The 25,490-nt window shown below is 45.6% G+C and overlaps 1 protein-coding gene across 3 annotated transcripts in view; it reads right to left on the reverse strand.

The window, feature by feature from the left end:
* Positions 1-25,490, reverse strand: part of CACNA1A (calcium voltage-gated channel subunit alpha1 A) — a 241,325-nt gene that overhangs the window by 117,675 nt on the left and 98,160 nt on the right. For all 3 annotated transcript variants that reach the window (XM_057708526.1, XM_057708527.1, XM_057708528.1), the window contains exons 4-6: positions 12,915-13,006; positions 10,138-10,290; positions 5,958-6,151 (exon numbers count right to left, since the gene is read on the reverse strand). In XM_057708526.1, coding sequence (XP_057564509.1) covers positions 5,958-6,151; positions 10,138-10,290; positions 12,915-13,006 — 439 coding nt within the window. The remainder of the gene's footprint in view (positions 1-5,957; positions 6,152-10,137; positions 10,291-12,914; positions 13,007-25,490) is intronic.

A 25,490-nucleotide genomic window follows, 5' to 3' on the forward strand; every position in this document is an offset into this window, starting at 1 on the left:
AGCACAGGGAAGAGGAATTCAGAGCTCACAGGCTCTTGCCTTAATTCGTACTGCCACTTCTTGGCTGGTAACCTCTGGCAACAACCTCAACCAGAGTCTTATTTGTAAAATGGGTGACAGTAATCTCTCTTTCACCAATTATTTATAGACTTTATCGGGATTTCATCAGTTTTCCCATTAACGCCCCCTTTTCTGTGCCCCCATCCAGGATCCCACATTGCATTTAGTCCTCACACCTCCTTAGGCTCCTCTGGTCTAGGTCAGTTTCTCAGTCTTTCCTTATTTGTCATGACCTTGACAGTTTTGAAGAGAACTGCCCAGGTATCCTGCAGAACGCCCCCTGATCTGGGTTTGTCTGATGTTTTGCTCATGATTATGAGGTTATGAGTCTTTGAGAAGAAAACCCTGGGGATGAGGTTCCCTCCCCTTCATATCAAATCAAAGGTCTTATGATCACACATCCACTGGGGATGTCAAGCTCTGTCACTTGGTTAAGGTGGTGTCTTATAGGTTTCTCCACTGTAAAATGATGTACCTCCTTTCCTTACTCTATTCTTTAGAAGTGAGTCACTAACTCCAGCCCATTCTCAAATTAAGGGTGGGGGGGTATATTAAACTGCATTCCTGGAGGGGGGTGTCTACATATATTAAATGGAATCCTTCTGTAAGAAGATTTGTCTCTTCTTCACTTACTTTGCTTGTTTAATAATAAAGCAATAAGATGACCATTTATTACTGTTATGTCAATTGATAAGTCATTTATTTATTTTGGCATGGACTCTCTCTGGATGGGTAATGTAAGATAAAAACAGCCAACATACAGCGGGCACCCAGAAAATGCTCTTTTTCCTGACCTTCCTCCCCATCTCCTGGCCTTTGAGTAACCAAAAAATCTCTTTTTCCTCCTAAACGCTTAGCAAGACAAGTTTAAATGTATTCCCTGATTATAAAAGTAAATTGTGAAACTACTATACATAAAATAGATAAGCAACAAGGATTTACTGTATACCACAGGGAATTATATGCAACATTCATAATAACCTAAAATGGAATATAATCTGCAAAAAAATAATTGAATTATTATGCTGTACATCTGAAACTAATGCAATATTGTAAATCAACTATCCTTCAATTAAAAAAAGAAGGTAAAAGTAAATTGTGCTCATTGTAGAAAAATTGGACAATATAGAGAAGTATCAAGAAAATAAAAATTCCCAAATCCCACTACCTAGATGCCAGTCTTTTTTTTCCTTATATTTTCAAAATTACACACTTGAGATTATAAGGTTCTACAGACTGAATTGTGTCCCTTCCCCAACCCAATTCATATGTTGAAGCCTTAATCCCCGATGAAATGGCATTTGGAGATGGGGCCTTTGGGAGGTGATTAGGGTTATAGGAGGTTATGAGAGTGGGGCCCCCATGATGGGATTCGTGTCCTTGTAAAAAGAGATCCTAGAGAGCTTGTTCTCTCTCTCTCTCCCCTTACCATGTGAGGACACAGCAAGAAGACAGCTGTCTGCAAGCCAGGAAGAGAGCCCTTGCAAAACCAGACCACACTGGCACCCTGATCTCAGACTTCCAGCCTCCAGAACTGTGAGAAAGTACATTTATGTTGTGCAAGCTGCCCAACCTATGGGATTTTGTAATGTCAGCCTGAGCTGACTAAGACATAAGGCTTATCTCACCTTGATTCTTTTTTTAAAATCAGTCCCCTTCACTTGTCATTATATGGTGAGCGTTTCCCCGCGTCCTTAAATATTCTCCCAACAGATGATTTTTAATGATGACATGATACTCCATCATATGGATGGACCATACGGCATTTAACCAGTTGCTTCCAGTTTTGTTCTATTTTTATAAATAACGCTGGGGTACACATCCTGATATAAATCTTCGACAGTGTTGCTGATTAGTTAAGGTTAGGCTTTTTCTAAAAGGTACTTTAGCCAGGAAGCCAAGTGGGAAAGAAAAGAGACAAAGTGAAAATGGAAAAATCTGGACAGGGCCCCAACACACCATATAGGTGAGCTGCTATTCCCTCAGCCAAGAATGCTCTTCCCCAAAACATCTGCCTGGCTCTCTCCTTCTCTATGGACATGTCACCTCCTCTGAGGAGCCTTCCCTGATTGCCTGACCTAAACTAGCCCCTACACCCCATCACCTGTCCTTTTACGCTGCTGATGTCCTCATTGGATGACACAGGTCATGTTACCACATCCCACATTATGCATTTGCTTTAATGTCTATTTTCCACCTTCTGAGTAGTTTATTATTTATAATGTTTATTGGTCCCATCTGTCTCCCCTACAAGGGTGAGGATTTTTGTCTATCTTCTTCATTGTGTTGTCCCTGATCACCTGATAATTTCCCAGCACACAGTAGGTGCTCAATAAGTAATTATGGAATAAATAAATGGATTTAAATGACGTTGAGAAAAGAAATGAGATGATGGGATCATCAAGCATTGCTCACCCAGATGCGCAACATCCTTCGGCATCTGTGCCTGTGGATTCTAAGATGCATGGAGCAGGTGCTTTTGGACTCTTCCCACGGATCTCATCTGACAGTGGATGGTGAAGCCACACCCACGAGCTTGGCTTTAGCACAACCATAAAGGACAAAGAGTCCAAACACTGTGCCTGCCTGTGGCTGGATGGAGCTAGGGGCCTCCTAGGGCAAGCCTGGCAGATGGCAGAGCACAAGGGCAAGTCCCAAATGAGTCTGAAAAAGCAATAGCTCTGCCCTCTCCAGCAGAAACTCAAAGATGTCACCTTAGCCTCTGCTTTTAGCAGTGAGTGGTCCTAGTGGTTGTGTTGTGGGGTTGGGTCAGTTGTCTTAATTTAGGAAGTCCCGGATAAGGGTTTGAGTGCAAGCGCTTTATTTGGGAGACTTAGGAACTGAAATATGCACGCCCCCCCCACCAAGATATGCTGAAGATCAAACCTCTGGGACCTCAGAATGTGACCTTATTTAGAAATAGGGTTATTGCAGATGTAGTTAGTTATGATGACATTGTACTGGAGCAGGGTGGGCCCTAATCCAACACGACTGGTGTCCTTATAAGAAGGTGGCCATGTGAAGATGGATGACAGAGAATTTATAAGCCAAAGAAAGCCAAGGATTGTTGGCAGCTGCCAGAAGCTGGAAGAGGCAAGGAAGAATCCTCCCTGAGAGCCTTTGGAGGGTGCCTGGCCCTGCTGACACCTTCTGGCTTCAACACTGTGAGATAATATCTGTTGTTTTAAGCCACCCAAGTTTGTGGTACTTTATTGCTGCTCTAGGCTCACATTAGGTTCAAATCCGTGCTTGGATTTCTACCCAAAGCATGATTATGGGATGTAAGTGCATGGAAAGTTCTAGAAGGCTACTCTGATTTAGTGGCAGTTACCAGTGGGGTAAGAGTGGTGAATAAAGTGGGATCCAATGGCTCACTCCACTTCTTCAGGTGCTGCTGGAGTTTTCACAATGAAAAATTCATACACATTTCCACCCTTTGGGGTGGAAAATCTGGCCTACAGTGAGCTTACCCGGGACCATGCCCTGTTCTAAATGCTTCACACATATTCACCTCACTCAGTCCTTGTGCCCTGTGAAGTAGGATGTGCTTCTCCTCGTTTTGCACATGTGGAAATGGAGGCACAGAGAGCCCAAGGTTGCACAGCAAGGAAATGGTAGAGTCGTAATGGGAACCCAGGCAGCCTGATGCCTAACTCTGTTCTCTCAACTGTTTCCCCTGAGCTTGCTTCCCCTAAGGTGGTTCAGCTTTAAGCTTCCAGGGCAAACATCTCCTCAGACAATGGTACTTACAACCATAGCACCTTCTGGAAATTTGTGTTCCTGCTCACACTTCCTTTCCCACCACTGAGAATATCCTCATTGTCTTCCTATGAACCTCTGGACCCTTTTTCTGGATGTCCAACCCTGTGATACTACCTGTTTCCATGTTCACACTTATCTTAGCTCCTGCTTTCCACCCCCACTCTCTGCCTGAGTTTCCTTACCTTACTGTCTCCCAGCTCTGTTCCACTCCCAGGAGGGTTCATTTCCCTCTGAAGCCTCCTCTTGCACCAGCCTTGTAAAGAAAAAAACCTAGAGCCCATAAAATCCCCAAGCAAGCTTTGGTCAACTGGGTGTGACCTTTAGCCCAAGCTGTTTGCAGGTCAGGCCCAAGAAAGAGTCTGAGCATCTCAAATCTGCAGTCTGTTCCTAGAGATGCCATATGCTCAGGCAAGGTTTTTATGCGAACTAGGACATCATGTCCCTTTCCCATATCCTTTATATTTGTCAATAAATTATCATAATAACAGTAGAAGTCTATGTGGTCTACCACATGAATGACACTCTTGAGATGTGGTAACTTGTGCAGTGTGTGACATGCACAACTGTCCACAGTAGTTGCTGCCCACTCCCAAGCTACATTTTCAACTCCACCCTAAAATGAGCCACAAACCAAAAGGATGGGTTCTTGTAAATCTCCTGCCACCCCCAAGGGGGAAAATTCCTTAAGAAACATGCCTCCTGACTCCTCTGCTTGTAGTAGGAAGCCGAGTATTGCTTCCCCAGTAGGCCAAGCTCTGGCTCAAGGGCAGGACTTTAACTGGCAATTCAGTATGTATGTGGAGCAGCCTTGGGATGGGGGATAAGAAACAGGATGGAAGGGGAGGCAGGTAGGAGCATCTTTTTAGACCTGTCCTTAACATTTTCAAGACGTAGGATAAGAGTACCAACCGAGGCTCACATAATATGTGTAAATATTTAAGAGCTACTAAATAAAACATGCTCTATGCTTCTCCTTAAAAAAAATACTTTTGTAAGCACTAGGAAGGTCAGTATGGAATTTAGAATCTGGATATTTGCACTGGATTATGGGGTGGGGACAGGCTTCCCTGCACCTTAACCTGGGGGCAGGGGAGGGAGGGCTCCACACACACCTTGCACGGACACGCCAACTTGCACGTCCAAACTCCAGCCACATGTATGCCAACAACCACCCCAAGGACACCCTTGACCCTCAGGGGGTACAAATGGGTGATATAGTCTGAGAACAGACCCATGGAAGAATTTCATGCAAGTTCACGGAATCTGGGCTTGAGCAGAGAATTCTAGGATCTCAGATGACCCAAAATGTGATCTAGAAAGTGGGGTGGTGGTAGCACTAGCTCCTGGTAGATACTTCCTATCAGCCCCATAGGGAGGGGCATGGCTAGAGGAGGGCCAGTGAGGGCTCCAGTGCAGAACTGTTTTGCATAGGTGTTCAAAGACATTTCTCTATCTTTCATCTATGTTGGTTCTTAACTTACACAACCTTTACATAATCAAAAATCTAAAATTTTATTTAGAAACTTGTGCAATTAAAAATTATTCAGGGGACTTCCTAGGTGGCGCAGTGGGTAAGAATCTGCCTGCCAATGCAGGGCACACGGGTTCGATCCCTGCCCCAGGAAGATCCCACATGCCGCGGAGCAACTAAGCCCGTGCGCCACAACTATTGAGCCTGCACTCTAGAGCCCGTGAGCCACAACTATTGAGCCCATGTGCTGCAACTACTGAAGCCCACATGCCTAGAGCCTGTGCTCTGCAACAAGAGAGTCCACTGCAATGAGAAGCCCGCGCACCACAAAATGAAGAGTAGCCCCCACTCACTGCAACTAGAGAAAGCCCGTGTGCAGCAACGAAGACCCAACACAGCCAATAAAATAAAATAAACAAATAAATAAATTTATAAAAAAAAATTATTCAGCATCTGTGTGCCTTCTAGATCTCCATCTCCCGAGGGCCCTTCTCTATTTAGAGTTCTGAGGGCAACACCCCCATATCCTCAAAGGACTTTGTCTCAGACCGGCTCTCCTGGGGTCGTGTTGAGTTGTCCTTTGGCTGCCTCCCTGGCTCAGGTCCCTCCACTGCAGCCTCAGGAGTTGGCTGGTTCTGGCTCTCCATGACCCCACATCACTTACGTTGTAGAGGAGGTCAGTCCATCCTTCCATGGTGATGCACTGGAAAACAGTCAGCACTGCAAATAGGATGTTGTCGAACTGAGTGATCCCATTGTTGGGCCCTTCCCAGTAGGGTTGACATTTGGTCCCATTGGGGCAGGTGCGGGCAGGTTCCTCTGTCCCACACGGAGCTGGAGACTCACCCTGAATGTCATCTATGAAAGGAAAGGGGAGAAAAGGTCATCAGGAGAAAGGGTCATCAAAACCAGCTCTGAGAAACAGGAGCCAGCAAAGATTCAATGCTGTTGAAGAAAAATGGCTATCAGGATGAATCTATCAGTCTTTTTCCAAAAAGCCAAATGTTTGGCTTTGTTGATCTATTCATTGTTTTCTATTTCATTAATTTCTTCTCTAAGCTTTGTTCCTTTTTTTTTGTTCTTTTCCTAAACTTTTGAGATGAATTAACGTTCCTTAAGGCTATAAGTTGCCCTTGAAGTGCAGCTTTAACTGCATCTCACAAATTCTGTCATGTATTATTATCATTATTGTTCAAGTAAAATATTTAGCAATTTCCATTATTTCTTCTTTGACTCACAGATGACCAAGAAGCATTAAAAATTTGACAGATATCTACAAAAATAGAATAATATAACGAATTCACTGTACCTATCACCAATTTCAACATTTACCAACTCAGGGCTAATCTTATTTCATCCACATCCCCTCCCCATACTCAAATATTTTGTCTTGCCACTAAAATATTTTTAAAGCAAATCTTGGCTATTCTACCATTTCATCTACAAATAAGAAGCATGTCTCCTGATTTCCAAACACTTTCATTTCCAGCTTAATTGCATTGTGGTCAGAGGACATGTTTTGTATTATTCTGTCCTTTGAAATCTATCAAGATGCACTTTAAGGTCCTGAATACAATCAGTTTTAGTAAATGTGCTGTGTGCATTTTGACGTAGTTTGGGGCAGTGTTCTCCAGACTTCCATTAGCACAAATTTGTCAATTGTGTTGTGCTATTCTTCTGTAGTCTGATTTTTTTTCTTGAGATGTACTGGGCTCAGGGAGCTGTTCTGGGGGCGAGGGAGGCCAGTACACACAGTACTCACCCTTAGGCACAGGAGCTAAACTTTCTCTCCAAATAGCAGGAGGCAGATTGTGAAAATGCCACAAAGAAAGAGACACATGTCAATGGATGCCCCTTTTGCTTGAAACCAAAAACAGCTTCCTGGCAAAACTGGGTTGGGCGATAAAGGTTGAGTCTGAATTCTAAGGTGTTGATGGGGAGACAGAGGAGAGATGTCTTCATGAGAACATGGAGTCAGGGGGCACAGAATATTCCGGGCATGTCCGCATTGGACCAGAGCCATGGATATGAGAGGATTCTATTCCGTGACTGACACTTTTGAAGGTTTTCAGAGAGTCACACTGTCCGACAAGAAATCAAACAGCAGAGTGTGTAAACTTAAGCTCCCCACTAAACAAAAATATATCTCAATGGATGCGCTACATACAGGCTTTGCAGCCCATTCTCAACCTCCACTTAGCAAGCAACAGAGCAAAATAAACCAACATGGAATGCATGAATCTTATTGGCCTTTGAAACGTTGGTTAAATAGAAACGCTAGGTCATACAAAATGGCATTTACCATCTCAGAAGGGACACTTACTACTCAAGAAGAAATGACACATCGGCCACTAGTTTAAGTTATGGCAAACCCCTTCCCCATTCACTCCAGATTTGGTATGGGGGCTATTATTGAATAAATACAGATTGGAAGGCAATATCTTTTAAACATAAACTTAGGGCAAGGGGGAAAATTCCATGGGCTTCTATAATGAATGAGATGGGAAGGTCGCTTCTGTCTGAAACCTTCTCCATTTCCACCTTGTGTCCAAGTCTGGCTCAATACCTATCCACCAATGTGGCACTCCCCTCTCCCCCACCACCCCGAGTTTGCCCAGTGAACACTGGTCCCTTTTTTCCCCTTGAGGCTACAATAGCTCCTGAATGTTCACATTTGGTGAGGAGGCAAAAGCAGGCATTAACCTGTGTTGCTATGGACTGGCTGCAGACAAGGGGTTTTGTCTCCTCAAACCATTTTAGAAGCTCTTGGAAAGCAGGAAGCTTTCGCACTTCTCCTTTGCATTTCTTTGGGTGTTTAGCATGGTGCTGGGCGCACAGGAACCGGGTTCCTGATGATAAGGGGAACCTGTCTGTCTTTAGCAGCCTTGCCTAGTGATGTTCTTGATTTCAACCCACCCCCCTCAACCCCTCACCCGCCCCCTCATCATGAAACACTCTGAGGGCTGCTTCTAGAAAAGCAACCGTCCAGAGAGTCTGAGAAATTTGGTTATAAATATATTTTAAAATTAACCTGCTGCCTGGGTGTCTGTATATATGTCTCTTACTCACACGCCTTATATTTTTAATTGTGAGCTTTTCAGTCATCCTCCCTAAATCAAGGCCTCCTACCCTCCAGTTGCCCCACCCACATCTGTCCCCTTACAACCCCAATTCAGACTCAAGCCAGTCCTCTGTCCCCTTGGCTGGAGAGAGAGAGAAAAAAAAAAAACCCCAGCAAAAACAAAAAACCTAGGATCCAGGAGCCCTGATTTCTCTGCCTTTGGCTGATTTTTCCAAGGGGCCCTGCCCTGTATCTCTCCCTCTAGCATTTCCGCCCGGGTGACAAGGCCAGGAGCAGAAATAGCTCTGCCTCAATTAACACCTTCTTCATCGGGGAAAAAAATAATTAGGACATCCCATATTGAGCAAACTTCACAAGCCCAGGAGAGAGGGAGATGGGAGGAGCAGGAAAAAAGGAGGCAAGAAAAGCATCTCGAATAAACATTCCCTACTGGGTTTTCCTGCCCTCTGGGAGTTCTGGGGAGCAGGCTCTGCTACCCAGGGGTCACCGGGCAGAGAAGGTGGATGGGAAACCACTCCAGGACAGAATCTTCTTCCCAATAAGACAGGCCTGAAATCTCTTTCCTCTCCCACATGGGTTCCCCTTTGGGCTTTATTGTCTCAATTCACAGTTTCCTTGACCCACAGCTAGCGCCGTCATTCAGCCGGTCCACATTGAGACGGCCCGTAGTCCAAATATTGAAATAAAAGCTTCTCTCCTATTTGATTTCATTTGGTTCTTGGGCTTCAGAGAGCAAGTAGCTAGGCTTGCACAGCAGGGGATTTAATCAAAGATGTATCTGGAAGCTATCGGGTCCCTGAGTGTGTGGATATCTGGGGACACCCACGCTGGCCCACTGCTGATTCAGAGCTGAGCACCAGGGCTGTGGCTCCTGGCCTTCCTCGCTTTTCTCCTGTGCCCCCCCCCGCCCCCCGCCTTCTTGACCCAGCTGCTAAGGGGTTGACCCTGGCACAGTGCGGAGAGGGGAGGAGCCAAGACCCTGCTTGTGCTAGGTTCTGATTGGTTGGTGCCAGGACTCCCAGAGGGATGTCTTTAAGGCACACTCTGGGGGAGACCAGGAGGAACCATCCTCGACTCTCCTTTCCTCCAGGGCAAGGAGGCTTTAGCATTCAGCAAGCACTAGGGTCTGGGGTCACTGCAAGGTAACTAGGCAGGGGCTGTGGGCACCACGTCCATATTCTGCTGTCATTTGCCCTTACACACGCCCACTGAAAACACCTCTGATGCCTGCTCCAGCCCAGCGTCGGGGCAGCCCGCTGTGCTAGGGCATTAGTGCCCACCCAGGAGGCACTCCTCGCCCATGTTGGACAGAATTTGGTGAATACATACCCAGCGCCCTCGCCCCTCGTGTGGGATGGTTCTGAGGCATGTGACCTACACTGTTTCCCTGAGGTGCCCAATGGAGCTGCAGTCTGGTTGCCCAAGACGGTAACCTACTTGATAACACTCCCTTTCCTAGATGTTTTCCCTTCCCTGTCTCACTTCCCCACTCTCCAGAGGGTGCTTCCTGGGATCACTTCCTAAATAAACCACTCACCTGGGACAGCTTCTTGGGGACCTCGATGGAATGCCCCGGAAACAACCAAGATCTCGGGGATTGTTTCATGACCTGCCGCACTTGCAGTGCCTTTGGGAGGAGGTTCTCCTAACTTCCAGGAGAAAGGAGCAAACCCCTGCAGATCCCTTCTAGGAACTCGTTCCCAGGGGAGAAAAGAAAGGGGAAGAAGGTTGGAAAAGAAAATATGATGCTGCTCGGACCTACCTGTGCCCTCTTCAAAGCAGGTGGTATGAAATTTTCCCATATAAAATTCTAACCCTATGATTGCAAAAATAAGGATTGCAAAAAATAGGAGGAGGCCGATCTGTAGCAGGGGGATCATTGCCTTCATGATCGACTTCAGGACGACTTGTAAACCTGGAGAGACACAGAGAGAGAGGCCCCACAGGCCTGTGAGAAGGCAGCCTGAAATCCCACCCCAAGATGCCTCCCTAGAACCCAGAGCACACAGGAGGCTAGGGACCGGGCTATGGTGAAGGAAGATGCATGGAGGACACGGAGGCTGTTCATTCTATGAATAGAACAATCCCTCCTAATATTTTAAAGCATTTTTGTTTTGTTTTGTTTTGTTTTGACTGTGCTTCGCAACTTGTAGGATCTTAGTTTCCCGACCAGGGACTGAACCTGGGCCCATGGCAGTGAAAGTGCTGAATCCTAACCACTGGACCACCAGGGCATCCCCCACGTTTAATTTTTAAAGTATTTAAAAAAGCATTGGACATAGGCTGTCCCATGTAATGACCTTTTGGGCAAGGGAGAGGTGGAAATTCATGGCTTTCTGAGCCCCGCTCTTGGGTGTTGGGCGGCTTTCACCCAGAGCGGGGTGCCTCTTTTTATTTTTTTTCCACCAAGAGGGGGCGTCTTTTCCTAATTCATACAAAGGTGTTGTATGCACCAGCTGCGGCTCTGCCTGGAAAGCAGTCAACGTCCTAGTTCCAACCCTGAGAAACCAGACATTATTTCGTTGGCTTTTAGCAACAACCCCACGAGGCAGGCGCACATGTAAAATTACCCCCATTTTACAGAGGTGGGAAGCAAAGCAAAGAGGAGGTCATGATTCACCTCAGGGCATGAGAAATAACAGGGCCAGGGTTCGAACCCAGGTCAGAATGATGTCAAATCCTCTGTTTGTAACCACGGTTCTATATGTTTAGGGAAGTCTAGGGTTAAAACGAGGATTCAAGCATACAGCTTGGGTCTTGCTTCTTGATAAGAAGAATTTCCCATGGCCTACAATTAGCACCTCCAGATGGATGGAGACTGCAGGGGGACTGTGCTTCTCCAAGGGGTCCAAAATGTAAGGGTGATGCAGTGTGGCAGAGGGGCTAAGGCTCTGGACACTGGCTGGAGTTGATGCCCAGGTCAGATCTCCTTTGCTGTTGGCGGACCCTCCCTCCAGCTGTTGTGGGCATTGGCTGCTAACGGCTCCCAGATGCCCCTCTTTTCATAGAATTGCCCTTGGTTATCAAAAACTCCTTGTCTGGGAGGCTATCGGTTCCCCATTTCCCACCCCCAATAACTGACCACAGAAGTGCAAGAGACCAGCCTGTGGCCTCAAGTGGAGACAACCTTGATGCTACTCATACTCCAAAGCTCCTCCCACTACCCCGTTCTGCTGCCCTCATTCCCTCTCTCCTGCCAGCACTCCCCCAGTAGAGCATGTGCATCTGAACACCTAACTATGTCCGCTTCTAGGGAATCTGACCTAGTCACCTCCTGACTAGCAAAGTGAACTTGAACAAGTTAGGCTGCCATTCTGAATCTTGGTTTCTTTGTCTGTAAGTGGGGATGAGAATAGCAGCTTCCTCTCAGGATTAAATGAGAGGGTTCATACCTAGCAAAGTACCTGGAATATCATAGGTGGTCATCAAACAGAAATCCTTATTAGTATTAGCTTTGGGATGGCCCTTGATTTAATATGACGTAGGCACCTGCTGGCATCTTGCAGACAGCTGAGTAGAAATGCCTTCTTTCTACTAAAAAGACCCCGCTGGTGGTTATCTGGAAAATCTTACTCTTTATATCTGGATGGCAATGAACCTGAAGAACAAAGCTAATGAAATGTAAAGTGGTGGTAATAATAGAACCTACCTCATAGGCTTGTTGTGAGGATAAATGAGTTAAAAAAATGGCAAATACTTAGAACAGTGCCTGGTATATAGTAAGTGCTTATAAATAAAAAAATACTAGTAATTACTACTACTACTGCTGAGGCAGTAGGACAGAAAAAGTTTAGCCCCGTTTTGTTTTGTTTTGTTTTGTTTGCAGCTGAACCTAATTCTGACCCTGAATAGAGCCCCCAAAGGGTCTGGAGGAGAAGCATCCTTGGAAGATGAGAAATAGCATGGAATGCGTATAGACTTTGGAGCTCATCATTGTCAAACTGTAAGAACTCAGGTAAGTCATTTAACCTTTCTGAGCCTCTGCCTTTTCCTCTGTAAAATGGGTTCACTGGGTGATTGTGAGGACAAACTAAGATAATACACGAAAAGCTCTTTTTGCTGTGCCTGGTACGCAGTAGGCACTCAATGAGTGTTAACCATCACCGCCACCAGTATTATTAGGTTTGGGGTCAGACAGGCTAACTCCTAATTCTGCCATTCTAAGCCACGTGACTCTGCCCTGAGCCTCAGTTTCCCACCTGTAAAATGGAGGTATAAGCATTATCAACTTCACAGGAATGTGAGTATGAGGTCCTGGGTGGTGCTTACCATGTCTCCTGATAGAGAAATGCTTAATAAATGGGTGCTCTGGTGATGAGTGAGGCCCCTGGCTGGCTTTAAGGAGTTCACCCAGACCTGCAGCCAGATTCCTGGTGGGGGGGGGGGCGGGTCTTCTGAGAGGCTTCCCCAAAGAGGAGGCTGCCCTGACCCAGGCTGGGGAAGTACCCAAGGGTCCCTGTGACACGCTCTACAGAGGGGAAACCGAGGGCTCCCGGGACCCCTGAGCAGACCCCTTGTCAGGGTCAGAAACTCACGCACTTGGAATTCCAGACACCAGCTTGAGCGGCCGCAGCACTCTTACTGCCCTTAGCGTCCTTAGGTCAAACTCTGTCCCAACTGTTGCCAAGATGCTGGAAGAGAGAAGCAGAACAGAAAGCAGAAGGTGGGTTTCAGGGTCAGACAGGTGGGCGGGGGTTCGACGGTGTGGTGTATTGGCTGCGTGACCACAGGCGGGTGACTTTACATTGCTGGGCCTCAGTTTTGTCATCTGTAAAACATTGCTGATAGTACCTGCTTCACAGGATAAAAGGCGATTTAGACAAAGACCCCAAATAGGTGTATGGTTAATGACACTCAAAAAACTACAGGCTGAGAAGAATAGAAGTTTCCCACGGCACGTGGTCGGGGTGACGTTCAGTGTATTTTGCAACCCACAATCAGGATGGATCATGGGGAGGCTGGAGGCCCCGGGGGAGGGACCAGGGGGAGTGGCAGACCCTTCGGGGCTCAGGTCTCTTTACCAGCTGGCATGGGTTCAAATGTCAGCTCTGCCACTTCCCAGCTGGGCGACCCTGGGCAAGTCACTTCCCCTCTCCATGCCTCAGTTCCCCCTTTTGTATAACAGGGATAACAACAGCACCCACACCTCAAAGGGGTGTGAGGATTAAATGAATTGATGCATGTGAAGTGGTTGGCATTATGCCTGGAATACAGGAAGTGTGCTAAGCTACTCAGAAATAAATGGAAAAAATAAAAACAACCCAAACAATGGGTGTGGCCCTGCTGGGGTGGACCAGCTGATATCAGCCCCAGAAGGGGGTTACAGACTCCAAACCTCAGGGCAGGTGAGAAAGAACTGCAGCAATAGGTGAGATGAACCTTCTGTAGAAAGCATCCCCTGTAAAGATCCCATCCTAAGACCTCATTTGTGGGTTTCCCTGGTGGTGCAGTGGTTAAGAATCCGCCTGCCAATGCAGGGCACACGGGTTCAAGCCCTGGTCCAGGAAGATCCCACATGCTGTGGAGCACCTAAGCCTGTGTGCCACAACTACTGAGCCTGCACTCTAGAGCCTGCGGGCCACAACTATTGAGCCCTTGAGCCGCAACTACTGAAGCCTGTGCGCCTAGAGTCCGTGCTCTGCAACAAGAGAAGCCACCACAGTAAGAAGCCTGCACACTGCAATGAAGAGTAGCCCCTGCTCTCCACAACTACAGAAAGCCTGCGCAGCAATGAAGATCCAATGTAGCCAATAAATTAAAAAATTAAAAAAAAAGAGACCTTAGTTGTAAAAAGTGTTGCTGGTGAGACAAGGGGTCCCAGAGACCCTCCTCAACCCAAGGACCCCGCCAGACCCATTTCCTGAATAAGAAATGTAGTAGGAGCCACCATGGAACTATGGCACAGAGAGGTTGTCACTGGAGCCTCAGATGATGAGCAAGAAATGCTGAAAAACAGAGGGCTCTGTGGTTAAGAAGAGGGAGACCACGCAAATAATTTGGCGGTGTCTTCAGTCTTGTCCAGGAATCTGGGTCTTACGACTTTGAACAACCATATCTGCATCTGTGAATAACCAGTATCTACATCTCTTTGTCTTTTTTTTAAATTTAATTTTTATTTTATATTGGAGTATAGCTGATTTACAATGCTGTATTAGTTTCAGGTGTACAGCAAAGTGATTCAGTTATACATATACATATATCCATTCTTTTTCAGATTCTTGTCCCATATAGGTTACTATAGAATATTGAGTACAGTTCCCTATGCTATACAGTAGGTCCTTGTTGATTATCTATTTTTAAAAATTTATTTCTTAATTTACTATTTATTTATTTTATTTATTGGCTGTGTTGGGTCTTCATTGCTGTGTGGGGGCTTTCTCTATTTTATATATACTACATTTCTTTGTCTTTGAGACAACCAGTGTCTGCATCTGTAAATAATCAGTATTGGCACGCCTTTGTCCCAGGACTTTCTTCAAAGCTGAGACAGGCCCAGGGAGTGAATTCCCCTGTGGGAGCAGCTGAGAGTAGGTGGATGAATTCCCCAGCTCCCTCGCCCGCTTCTTCCAGATCCTCTGAGGTGTGAGTTCTACACAGGCTCCCAGAGAGGCTGAGCCCAGTTGCCCGCAGGGGATAACCTGCTCCACCCCACATCCTTCCTTGTCTCCCCTCCCACCTTGTCCCCCACCCACACTTCCTGGAGTCCACTTCCCAGATGAACTACTTGCACCTGAATCCTCGTTTCAGGGTCAATGTGGGGACACTCCAAGCTAAGACAGGGGTGTTCCCAACTCTTTTTCCAACTATTCCTAGAACAGAGATGGGTCTATTAGGTTGGGCGGACCGCCTCTTCTACCATCATGAAATGTGCATCTGAACACATCCTTTGTGCTTGGCGAGTAATACCCGAGGTCCTCCCTGCCCCATGGAGGTGATGCGGGAGAAAAATGTTTTACCAAAAAAGGCACACAGAGAATGAATCTGTCACAGGTGTGATGCATTCTTAGAGTTGGAGAAAACAACGGCTCTGAGGGCACACAGCAGGTAGTGTTAACTCGACTGGGACCCAGGAAGGACCCCGTCTCAAGCTGAGGGCTCATGGGAGAGAAGGAGGAATCTGGTCGATGGGGGAAGAACTTTCCAGGCTGATGGAACAGCTGAGACAGAGAGCGTGGGTTAGGAAGGAGCTTGGCAAATTCGAGGAATGAGATGGCGCATGGTGGGGATCTGGATGGTGCCATGAAGGTGAAATATAGGTGTGGGCCATGCCATGCAACCCGAAAGAACGTTTCATTCATTTAATTCTGTTTTTCTTTTCTTCTCCCAACTTTCCGATATTCATTTGCATTCCTCAAACTCCATCCTATAGGTGATCGGTCTATTTCACTTTCTTCTTTCTTGGCAGATAAAAGCCATTGGTGAAGGCACGCACAGTAAATGACAAGGATTTGCTGAGTATTCATTCATTCACTTGACAAACATTAACTGAGCACCTACAATGTGCCAGGCCCTGTCTAGGTTCTGGGGACACGAGTCATAGGAATCCCTGTCTGTGTGGGGGAGGCTTAGAATAAACCCAGTAAATATGCCAGATGTCAGGATGATGAGTATAAGGCAAAAAAGCAGTGCAGAGAAGGGGGTGCACTGGCAGCACGGGGCAGGATGAGGGGAGTGATGACACACATATCAATTGGTGAAGGCCAGTTGCTCTTTCCCACCTGGCGGGGAAGTAGTTCATTGTTAAGGACGTTCAGACCAGCACTGCCCAGTAGAACTTTAAGGAGAGCCCTGTGTCAGACGTAGAAAACTGACCGGTGGTTGTCAAGGGGGAGGGGGTTGGAGGAGGGATGAAGTGGGAGGTTGGGGTTAGCAGATGTAAGCTTTTATATATAGAATGGATAAACAACAAGGTCCTACTGTATAGCACAGAGAACTATATCCAATATCCTGTGATAAACCATAATGGAAAAGAATATAAAAAAGAGAATATATATATGTATAACTGAATCACTTTGCTGTAAAGCAGAAATTAATACAACATTGTAAATCAACTATACTTCTATTTTAAAAAAAGAAAAGAAAAAAGGAAATAAAAAAGAAAAAGAAAAGAAAAAAAAAAAGAAGAGCCATGTGCGAAATTTAAAACTTTCCAGTAGCCACATTAATATACTACCAAATGTAAAATAGATAGCTAGTGGGAAGCAACTGCCTAACACAGGGAGATCAACCTGATGATTGCTGATGACCTAGAGGGGTGGGATAGGGAGGGTGGGAGGGATGCTCGGGAGGGAGGCTCAAGAGGGAGGGAATATGCAGGTATATGTATAAATACAGCTGATTCGCTTTGTTGTACAGCGGAAACTGGCACAACAGTGTAAAGCTATTATACTCCAATAAAGATCGGGAAAAAAAAGTCAAAAGAAACAGGTGAAATTAATTTTAATGATATAGTGTAACCTGGTGTATCCAAAATGTTATCATTTCAACAGGCAATCGATATGAAAGATTATTCACCAGACATTTTATACATTCTTTCCTTTGCACTAAGTCTTTGAAATCTGATGCATATTCAACACTTACAGCACACCTCAACTCAGGTGCTCAATGGTCACATGTGGTCACTGGTGAATGGACCATATAGCTCAGGTGTGGAGAGTCAGTGGGGTAATGATGTGAAGTGAGCCACAGGAATATGTCAGAGGAAAACTCTAGGCAAAGGGGAAGTCAGTGCAAAGGTCCTGAGGCAGGACCACGCCTGGTACATTTGATGAACAGCAAGGAGGCCAGTGTGGCTGGAATTGAGTAAGCCAGGGTGACAGAGGGAGGAGATGAGGGCTGGGAGGTGATAGGGTAGATCGTGCAGGGCCTTGTGGGGCTTTTGCTCTGAGTGAAGCAGGAGCCATGGAGGGTTCTGAGCATTGAAGAGACATGATCTGACTTGTATTAAAATAAGACCACTCTGGGGGTCAAAGCAAGAAGCTGGGAGACTAGTGGGGAGGTGACTGCACTGGTCCAGGTGAGAGATGATGGGTTTAGACCTGGTTGTGCTGGACACAAGGATAAACCTGAGATGAACTCAGCCATGCCCTTAGATGACCATACAAGTAAGCAGGTGAGAGATTCAAGTACAAGTCCTTCTGGCCCCAGGGCTGCAGGATGCAGGAATGAGGAGGAAATGAATATAGACAGGAGGGCTGGGGACAGCATGATTGTGGAGCCCAAGCCTAAAGAGGCAGCACAGCACAAAATCTTACAAAATCTTAGACCTGGAGTTAAACCCTGACCCTGCATTTTCTCATTACATGGCATTTGAGACTCTAACTTCTCTGAGACTCTGAAATGAAGACAATCCAACCTCCCTCCTGCCCAGTGAAATCCTAGCTGGCACCCAAGATGTACTATCTTCCGACCGCCTCCCTGGACAGATGACAAGGATTTAGAAGGAGAATGGGAAGAGGGGGTAGCCTTTTCAGGCCAAGAATGCTGAACAGGGGCAGAAGGCTTCCCTTAGGGTACATGATGGGGGGGAAATTGGGTGGGCTGGACCATTGGAGGCTGTGAACTGGAGGCAGCTTGTTGTGTGGACAGTGGGAGTCATGTAAGGTTTTGGAGCAGGGGAGGGATGTGATTAGGGTTGGCGTTAGGAAGACAAGCCTGACAGCTGAAAGGACAGATTGGTGGTGATGGAGGCAGGAGTTAGGAGGCAGCAGCAAGAGCCAACTGGCGTAATGAGGGCTAGAACTAGGACAAAGGCAGTGGGAGTACAAAGGAGGCCCCAATTTATATATAGCTGCCATTGATTGCTGTGCACCAGGAAATCTGCCTGGGCTCATCAAATCCTTCCTGAATCCCAGCCATCAGCAGGATGAGTCCCATTTTACAGAGGAGGAAACTGAAGCCCAGAGAAGTTTCTAATGAATGGAGGTCCACATCACCAAGTATGGACAAGAGATGGTGGGATGGGGAGAGCGACATTTCTAGACCTCCACCCTCTTTCTGGCTGGGGAGGAGTTGGTGCAGGAAGCCTGGAGGGCTCTTCCTGCCCTTGGACTCCTGGCCAGAGTCTTGTTTTCTATATGTAAATAAACAACGTGTTTGGAAAAAAAATGAAGAATGTGAATCCAGGACCCCAGGACTCCAGAACCCCAGTTTTTCATCTCACATGGCTTGTTGGATGGGGCGGAGGTAACTGTGGGAAAGAAAGGGAAGGGAAGAATGGCTTTCTGGTTATGAATGGACCACCCAGGGATGGTCATTCATTTATTCAACAAGGGTTTATTGAGTACCTGCTATGCACCAGCCACTTAGGTAGGACCTGAGGATGCCACCATGAACAAAGTGACAGTGGGAAAATATATGGTATGTCAGATAGTGTGAAGTGCTATGGAGAACAATATGGCAGCCACCAGGGCTTCCAATGGAAGGATGGAACATGTGGTGGGCGAGAGGAGTCAGGATTGGGCTACCTGAAGGATGGAGTTGTCAACTGAGACAGGGAAGATGGAGGAAGGGGGAGGTTTGGAGGAAGATCAAAGCTGGGTTGTGGACACATTGATTTGGGAAGCCAGTTTTCTGTAACGTCCTCATTAAAACCTTCCAGTGGCTTCTACCAGGCTTAGAATAAAATCCAAACTGTACCATGACCACAAGACCTCGCATGACTTGACGCCCACGGACCGCCCTGTCCTATAATCCAGCCACTTTGGCTTTCTGTTCTTCCAACAGGAAAAGCTCCTTTCTACCATGGGAGTGATATATTGGCCATCTCTTCTACTGCAAACACTAGCCCTGTCCGTTCAGTTCACTCCCTCTTTGCCTAGCTGACCCTCTTCGAATCCTTCTGCTTGCAGCTCAAATTTTTCTTCTCAGAGAGGATTTCCATGTCCCCTCTAGATAAAGAGAACCTTCACTCTCTGGAATTATATTATTTATTAAGTTGTATTTATTATTCACCTCCTCTTCTAGAATATCAGCTCCAGGAGGTTAGAGACTTTTTTTTTTGTAGTACCTGCAGCACCTTTCATGATCCACCAGGTACTCAATGCATATTTGGTGAATGAGTCAGGAGTGGTAGAGCGTAGGGTTATGGTAGACCAGATATCCCAGGGTAGATAAATAAAATGAAGAAAGCCAAGGGCCCCCAATGGAATGTTGGGCGTGAGTGGGGAAAAAAAAAAAAAACCAGAGACAAGTAGAGGAAGGATATTGGTGGAGAAGAAGGAGAAGTCACAGAGGCAGGTGGAGACCTGGCATAAGAGTGTCATCCCTGGGGGTTAACTTCAAAAGTGCTTTGAGAAAGGAGAGGTCACTGGTCTCCAGGGCAGCACAGAAATGAATAAGATGCAAGGGATGAAGAGCATCCATTACACACTGGGCGGGGTGGCGGGGGGGATCTCGCTGTGGTTGGTGGCTGGAGAGAACAAGAGGAGAGGAACTAGAAACAAAGAGCCTGGGTATGAGAAGAGAGGCTTTTTAGGGTGGAAGAGAACTGAGTGTGTTTATGTGTGGAGAGAGAGAAGTCGATGATGTGTCCCTTGGCCTTTAGAGCTATCCTGCCTGATACCGTAACCACTAGCTACACATAATTATTTAAATATGCATTTAAATTAAATGAAATTAAATTAGACATTCAGTTCCTCAGTCGCATTAGGTGCACATACACATAGCTGTTTAAATATATAATTAATTTAATTTAAATGAGACCTTCAGTTCCTCAGTCCCATTTTAAGTGCTCCACAGCCACATGTGGACAGACGCATACAAAGAACATTTCCATCATCGTAGAAAGTTCCATTGGATCATGCTGCTCTAGAATGTACCCCCAATGGGGCAGGGATTTTCATCCATTTTGCCCACAGCTGTATCCCCAGGACCTAAAACTGTGCCTGGCATACAGTAGGTGCATAGTAAATGTTTGTTGAATGAATGAATGAATAATGAAGTGAAATGTAGGAAAGCATAGTGATAACTAATAGACTATATTCCAGAAGAGATGGAAGGCTGTATAGAGGATATGACTTGTCTTAAACTAGGAAAAAACCACGGAAGACACGGATGGTTGCCTACTTGATAGCCAATCCCACTCCCTCCTAGTGGAACCCATCTTGCATAAAAGAGGCAGGAAATATCCACTAGTCTCTTTTTCCCAGGATTCCTTGAATGGGAGCACTGGTCACATGACCCAGTCTTGTGCGTAACAGGACCTATGTGAAAGTCGGCTAGGTGCTTCTGGGAAAGAGTTTCCCTTTTTTTGAGAAGAGTCACAGGGCAGGAGACGGCTCCTCCTCTTCTCTGGCTGGATGCTTTTGTGCCTACACAGGATGGCTGGGTAGATATCTTGGAACAGAGTGGTCATCTTGGGACTTGAGTGGTAAACGTTACCAAGGAAAGTCCTTATACTGAAGACGGCAGAGTGGAGAGATGGAAAGGATTCCTCAGAGACATTGCTGAGCTGCAGAACCAACACTGCAACCAACCTCTTAGCCTCCAGACTTCTTGTAATGTGGATAACAAACACTTCCTAGCAGTTAAGAGCCAGAGAGCCCCAGTTCAAATCCGAGTTCTCCCAATCACTAGCTGTGTGGCCTTGGGCAAGTCACTCAATGTCTCTGTGCCTCAGTTTCCTGAGCTGTAAAATGGGGATGATAACAGTACTTCCCTTTATAGGTGTGGGAATTTAGAGGACATGCTTAGAACTGTGCCTGGCATTTAGTCAGTTCTATATAAATGTCTGCTATCACCAGCATCATCAAACTTTTATTTTGTTACTTGCTGCTAAGTTATACCAGAACTGACTGATCAAGGAACCAACATTCATTGAGTTTATTCTCTTTTCCAGGTTACATGTTTGTGGCTTTACATACTGAGGTCCCACTTTATGCCTCAGCATCTTTACCAGGTGAGTGTTCTACACTCAGTTCATTGACAAGGGAACTGAGACACTGAGGGGTTAACTACTTGCCCACAGTCACACAGATAACATGTGTATCCTGAGTCTGGCTTTGCTGCCTCTGCTGTGCTGCCCCTGGTTAACTCCACCACCCCACTTACCCTCTCCTGGGACCTCAGCCAAGCTTATGCCTCCACTAACCTAAGTGTAGGAAGGAGCTAGATTCTTCTCTAGCTGGCTGGAAGTCAGAATGTGAAAAAATATTTGCAGAGGAGCAACTGCTATGTGCTGGGTGGGGGAGGAGTGAACATGTGCAAAGGCCCTGAGGCTGGAGAGACCTTATGGTGAAGAGTGAGGTTATGAGATGAGAGGGAGGGGCAGAGGATAGGAGAATTAGAAGGAGATGTTAGCATGGTTGGAAAGCAGGGGAGAGAAGGGGGGATGTCGTCAACCTCTCTGACCTCTGGCTGGAAGAAACACCTGCTCACACTATTTATAATAGCCAAGATATGGAGGCAACCTAAATGTCCATTGATGGACACATGGATAAAGAAGATGTGGTACACATATACAATGGAATATTACTCAGCCACAAAAAGAATGAAATAATTCCATTTGCAGCAAAATGGATTGATCTAGAGATTATCACACTAAGTGAAGTAAACCAGACAGAGAAAGACAAACATCATCTGGTATAATGTGACGTCGCTTATAGGTGAAATCTAAAAAATGATACAAATAAACTTATTTACAAAGCAGAAATAGACCCAAAGACATAGAAAGCAAACTTACGATTACTAATGGGGAAAGGAAAGGGAAGGATAAATTAGGAGTTTGGGATTAACATATACACACTACTATATATAAAATAGATAACCAACAAGGACCTACTGTATAGCACAGGGAACTATACTCAATATTTTGTAATAACCTATAAGGGAAAAGAACCTGAAAAATAACATATATATGTATGTATACATATGTAAGAATATGTATATATATGTAAGAATATACACATACATATACACGTATAGCTGATTCACTTTACTGTACACCTGAAACTAACACAACATTGCAAATCAACTACACTTTTTTTTTCATGTTTTTTTTAAATTTTTTTTAAATTTATTTATTATTTTTTGGGGGGTACATCAAGTTCAATCATCTGTTTTTATACACATATCCCCATATTCCCTCCCTTCCTTGAAAAAAAGAAGCATCTGCCCTCATAGATCCAGGTCCAATCTTCCTGAGATGAGTATTTAGGAGCATAACTGCTTCCCACGCAGCCTATATTCTTACCATTCATAGATTTTGCAAATCTTCTTCAAGTTCATTCTTATATCACCTGGCTTTTAGCTTCCTGTAGGAAAACTATTTCTAAAATTCCTTTTTCAACCCTCAAATTCAGAGTTGAGATAATCACTTTCTCAGTTCATGGCATAATGTCACCTTTGGTCTGTGCAATCCCTGCTCTTGTTCGTTTGTTCGTTCATTCATTCATTCCCGTTTATCCCCATAATCTACTTTCATTCTTTTTCCCCAAGAGACAACTGATAATTTTTAATTTTGTCTTATCGGAGTGCATTCTTGTAAAACATGTGCTTTATTTTGAGTGCATATATTTTAAATTTACATGAATGGCATGAAGTTAGGAATAGTCTGTTGTCTTCTGTTTTCACCCAGTGAAAACAGAACAGCAGATGTGCAGTCTGGGGCTCTCGCAGGGCCCTGGGCTCCCTAGATGCGTCCGCCACATCCCACCTCCCCGTGCCCCAGGCACATTTACACCAGGCGGCCTCCAGCTCCTCTTCCACAGGTGGTGCTGGAGTGAATATGCTCATCCTCACTCCTTACAGACACAGCGGACGTCTCCCTGAGATGGGTGCCTGGGAGCATAACTGCCGGTGGGTCTGGACTTAGCTGGACTAAGCACTGCCGATGACCCTCCAGAGTGGCCACCCAGCCCATGCCCCATGAGCAAGGAGGAGCTTCCTCTGTCCCCACATCCTGCGGACCCTTGCCTTAACCACCTTCCTAATTTGTTACACTCTAAGAGGCATACAGAGATACTCCCTGTTTTCCTCTTTCTGATTACAAGTGATTTTGAGTACCACGTCATCTCCTGATTAGCTCTCCAGACTTCTCTTCCCTCATCTGTCTGATCACATTTTTTGCCTGCTTTCCTCTTGGGGTTGCTGTGTTATTTTTGTTTTTGGTTGTTATTATTATTTTTATTTTTATTGAAGTATAGTTGATTTACAACATCATGTTAATTTCTGCTGTACAGCAAAGTGATTCAGTTATACATATATATATTCTTTTTCATATTCTTTTCCGTTATGGTTTATTATAGGATATTGAATGTAGTTCCCTGTGCTATACATTATCCGTTCTATGCAGAATGGTTTGCATCGTCTAGCCCCAAACTCCCAATCCAGCCCTCCCCTGCCGCCCCTCCGCCCCTGGCAGTGGTGGCTGTGTTGTTGTTAACTGTTCCCTCCTACGGTCTTGATCAGCGTTGGCCGATATGGTAGCCACCAGCCTCATGTGGCTACTGAGCTCTCGAAATGTGGCCAGTGTGAGGAAGGAACTGAGTTTTAAATTGTATTGGCTTTTAGTTCGTTTCCATTAAAAGCAGTCACATGTCATACAGAGCAGACTTGCGGCTGCCAAGGGGGAGAGGGGGTGGGGATTAGCGCTTTGGGACTAGCAGGTGCAAACTATTATATATAGAATGGATGAACGACAGGGTCCTACTGTAGAGCTCAGGGAACTATATTCAATATCCTGTAATAAACCATAATGGAAAAGAAAAAAAAATGTAAAAAAATAGTCACATCCCCCTAGGGGCTACCATAATGAACAGCTGTAGGCTATTAACCTCTGGTCACTTTTTTTTTCTACCACCCTATGCACTATTTACAAATACTACTTTAGTTCTTACCACACGTCAGGTGCTATTTTAAATGATTACGTACATTAACTCATTTCAAACTCCTAACAGCCCTTAGGTAGATGCTATTCTCTGCACTTTATCGATGAGAGAACTGAGGCACAGAGAGGTGGAGTAACTTGCTGAAGGATTCATAGGACATGGTATAGCCAAGATCTGGATCTGGGAACAAAACTGCCCCCATTATGTCTTTATTTGAACCGAACATCTTAGTTTTCATATAATCAAGTTTTTTTTTGCTTTAGAGTTTGTGCTTTTAAATTTAAGAAGTTCTTCTCCCTCCCTGGGTGGCACAGATATTCTCCTGCTTTTTCTCCCTTAATGTGAAGTTCTTACCGCTCACACAAGGTCCTCTCAAGTGCCTTAACCTTTGCACGGAACAGTTCTTCCTCTTATTTGTCTTTTAAAGTAGAGGATAGCACAAAAGGACATGTTTCTATTTTGGGTGGTTCCTGAAGCTGTGTTAAAGTGCAATGTTTTCTTAAATAAAAAGGAGCAGGAGCAGATGCAAAAACCCCAGAAGGTGCAAGGTAAGTGATTCCAGAAAAGACAGGAGCCCCAAAGGGGTGAATTTGTTGGGGACAAGAAGGGGATGGCCACTGAGTGAAAGCCTGTGGATTTGGAGATGAGAGGGTCATGGTGGGCCTCCTGAAGGGCGGCGGAAGGGAAACGTCTCCTTGAGAGACTGGGCTGAGAAGAGGGGGAAGAGAATGTGGCAACTTGAGTTGGGGAGCAGGGGCAGAGTGTCTTTCCAAATACAGGAGATTTGTCAATGCAAGCAAAGAGCATTGTGTCCCTGGAGGAGAAGAGCCTGAAGGTCCAAACAAGGCATTTGATGGAGTAAAGCTCTCGAGGAAACGGATAACTATGCTTTTAACTTAATTCCCAGACATTCAGTGGGCACCTCCTATGGGAGAGGCACTTGCAGAGCAAAATAAAAACAAAAGCTAAACTCTCGCCCGCAGCTGGTAGGAGTTGCAGTTGGTTCCACCACTTGGGAAAACTGTTAGGCAGTTTCTGCCAAAGCTAAACAGATTCTGCCCTCTGACCCAGAAATTCCATCCAGGAATACCTCCCAGAGAAACAGGAGCCTTGGTCACCGAATGACAAGTAGGAGTGTCAACAGTACTTTTCTCTGTAATAGCCCCAAAGTGGAAAGTATCCAAATGCCTATTACCAGCACGGTGGACAAACAGGGCGTGCAGCATACATAGCCATGAGGATGAATGACCTACAGCTACAGCCACAACATGGATGGATCTCACACACA

The sequence above is a fragment of the Hippopotamus amphibius genome, chromosome 15 (assembly GCF_030028045.1).
Source record: "Hippopotamus amphibius kiboko isolate mHipAmp2 chromosome 15, mHipAmp2.hap2, whole genome shotgun sequence".
NCBI classification, from domain to species: domain Eukaryota; kingdom Metazoa; phylum Chordata; class Mammalia; order Artiodactyla; family Hippopotamidae; genus Hippopotamus; species Hippopotamus amphibius.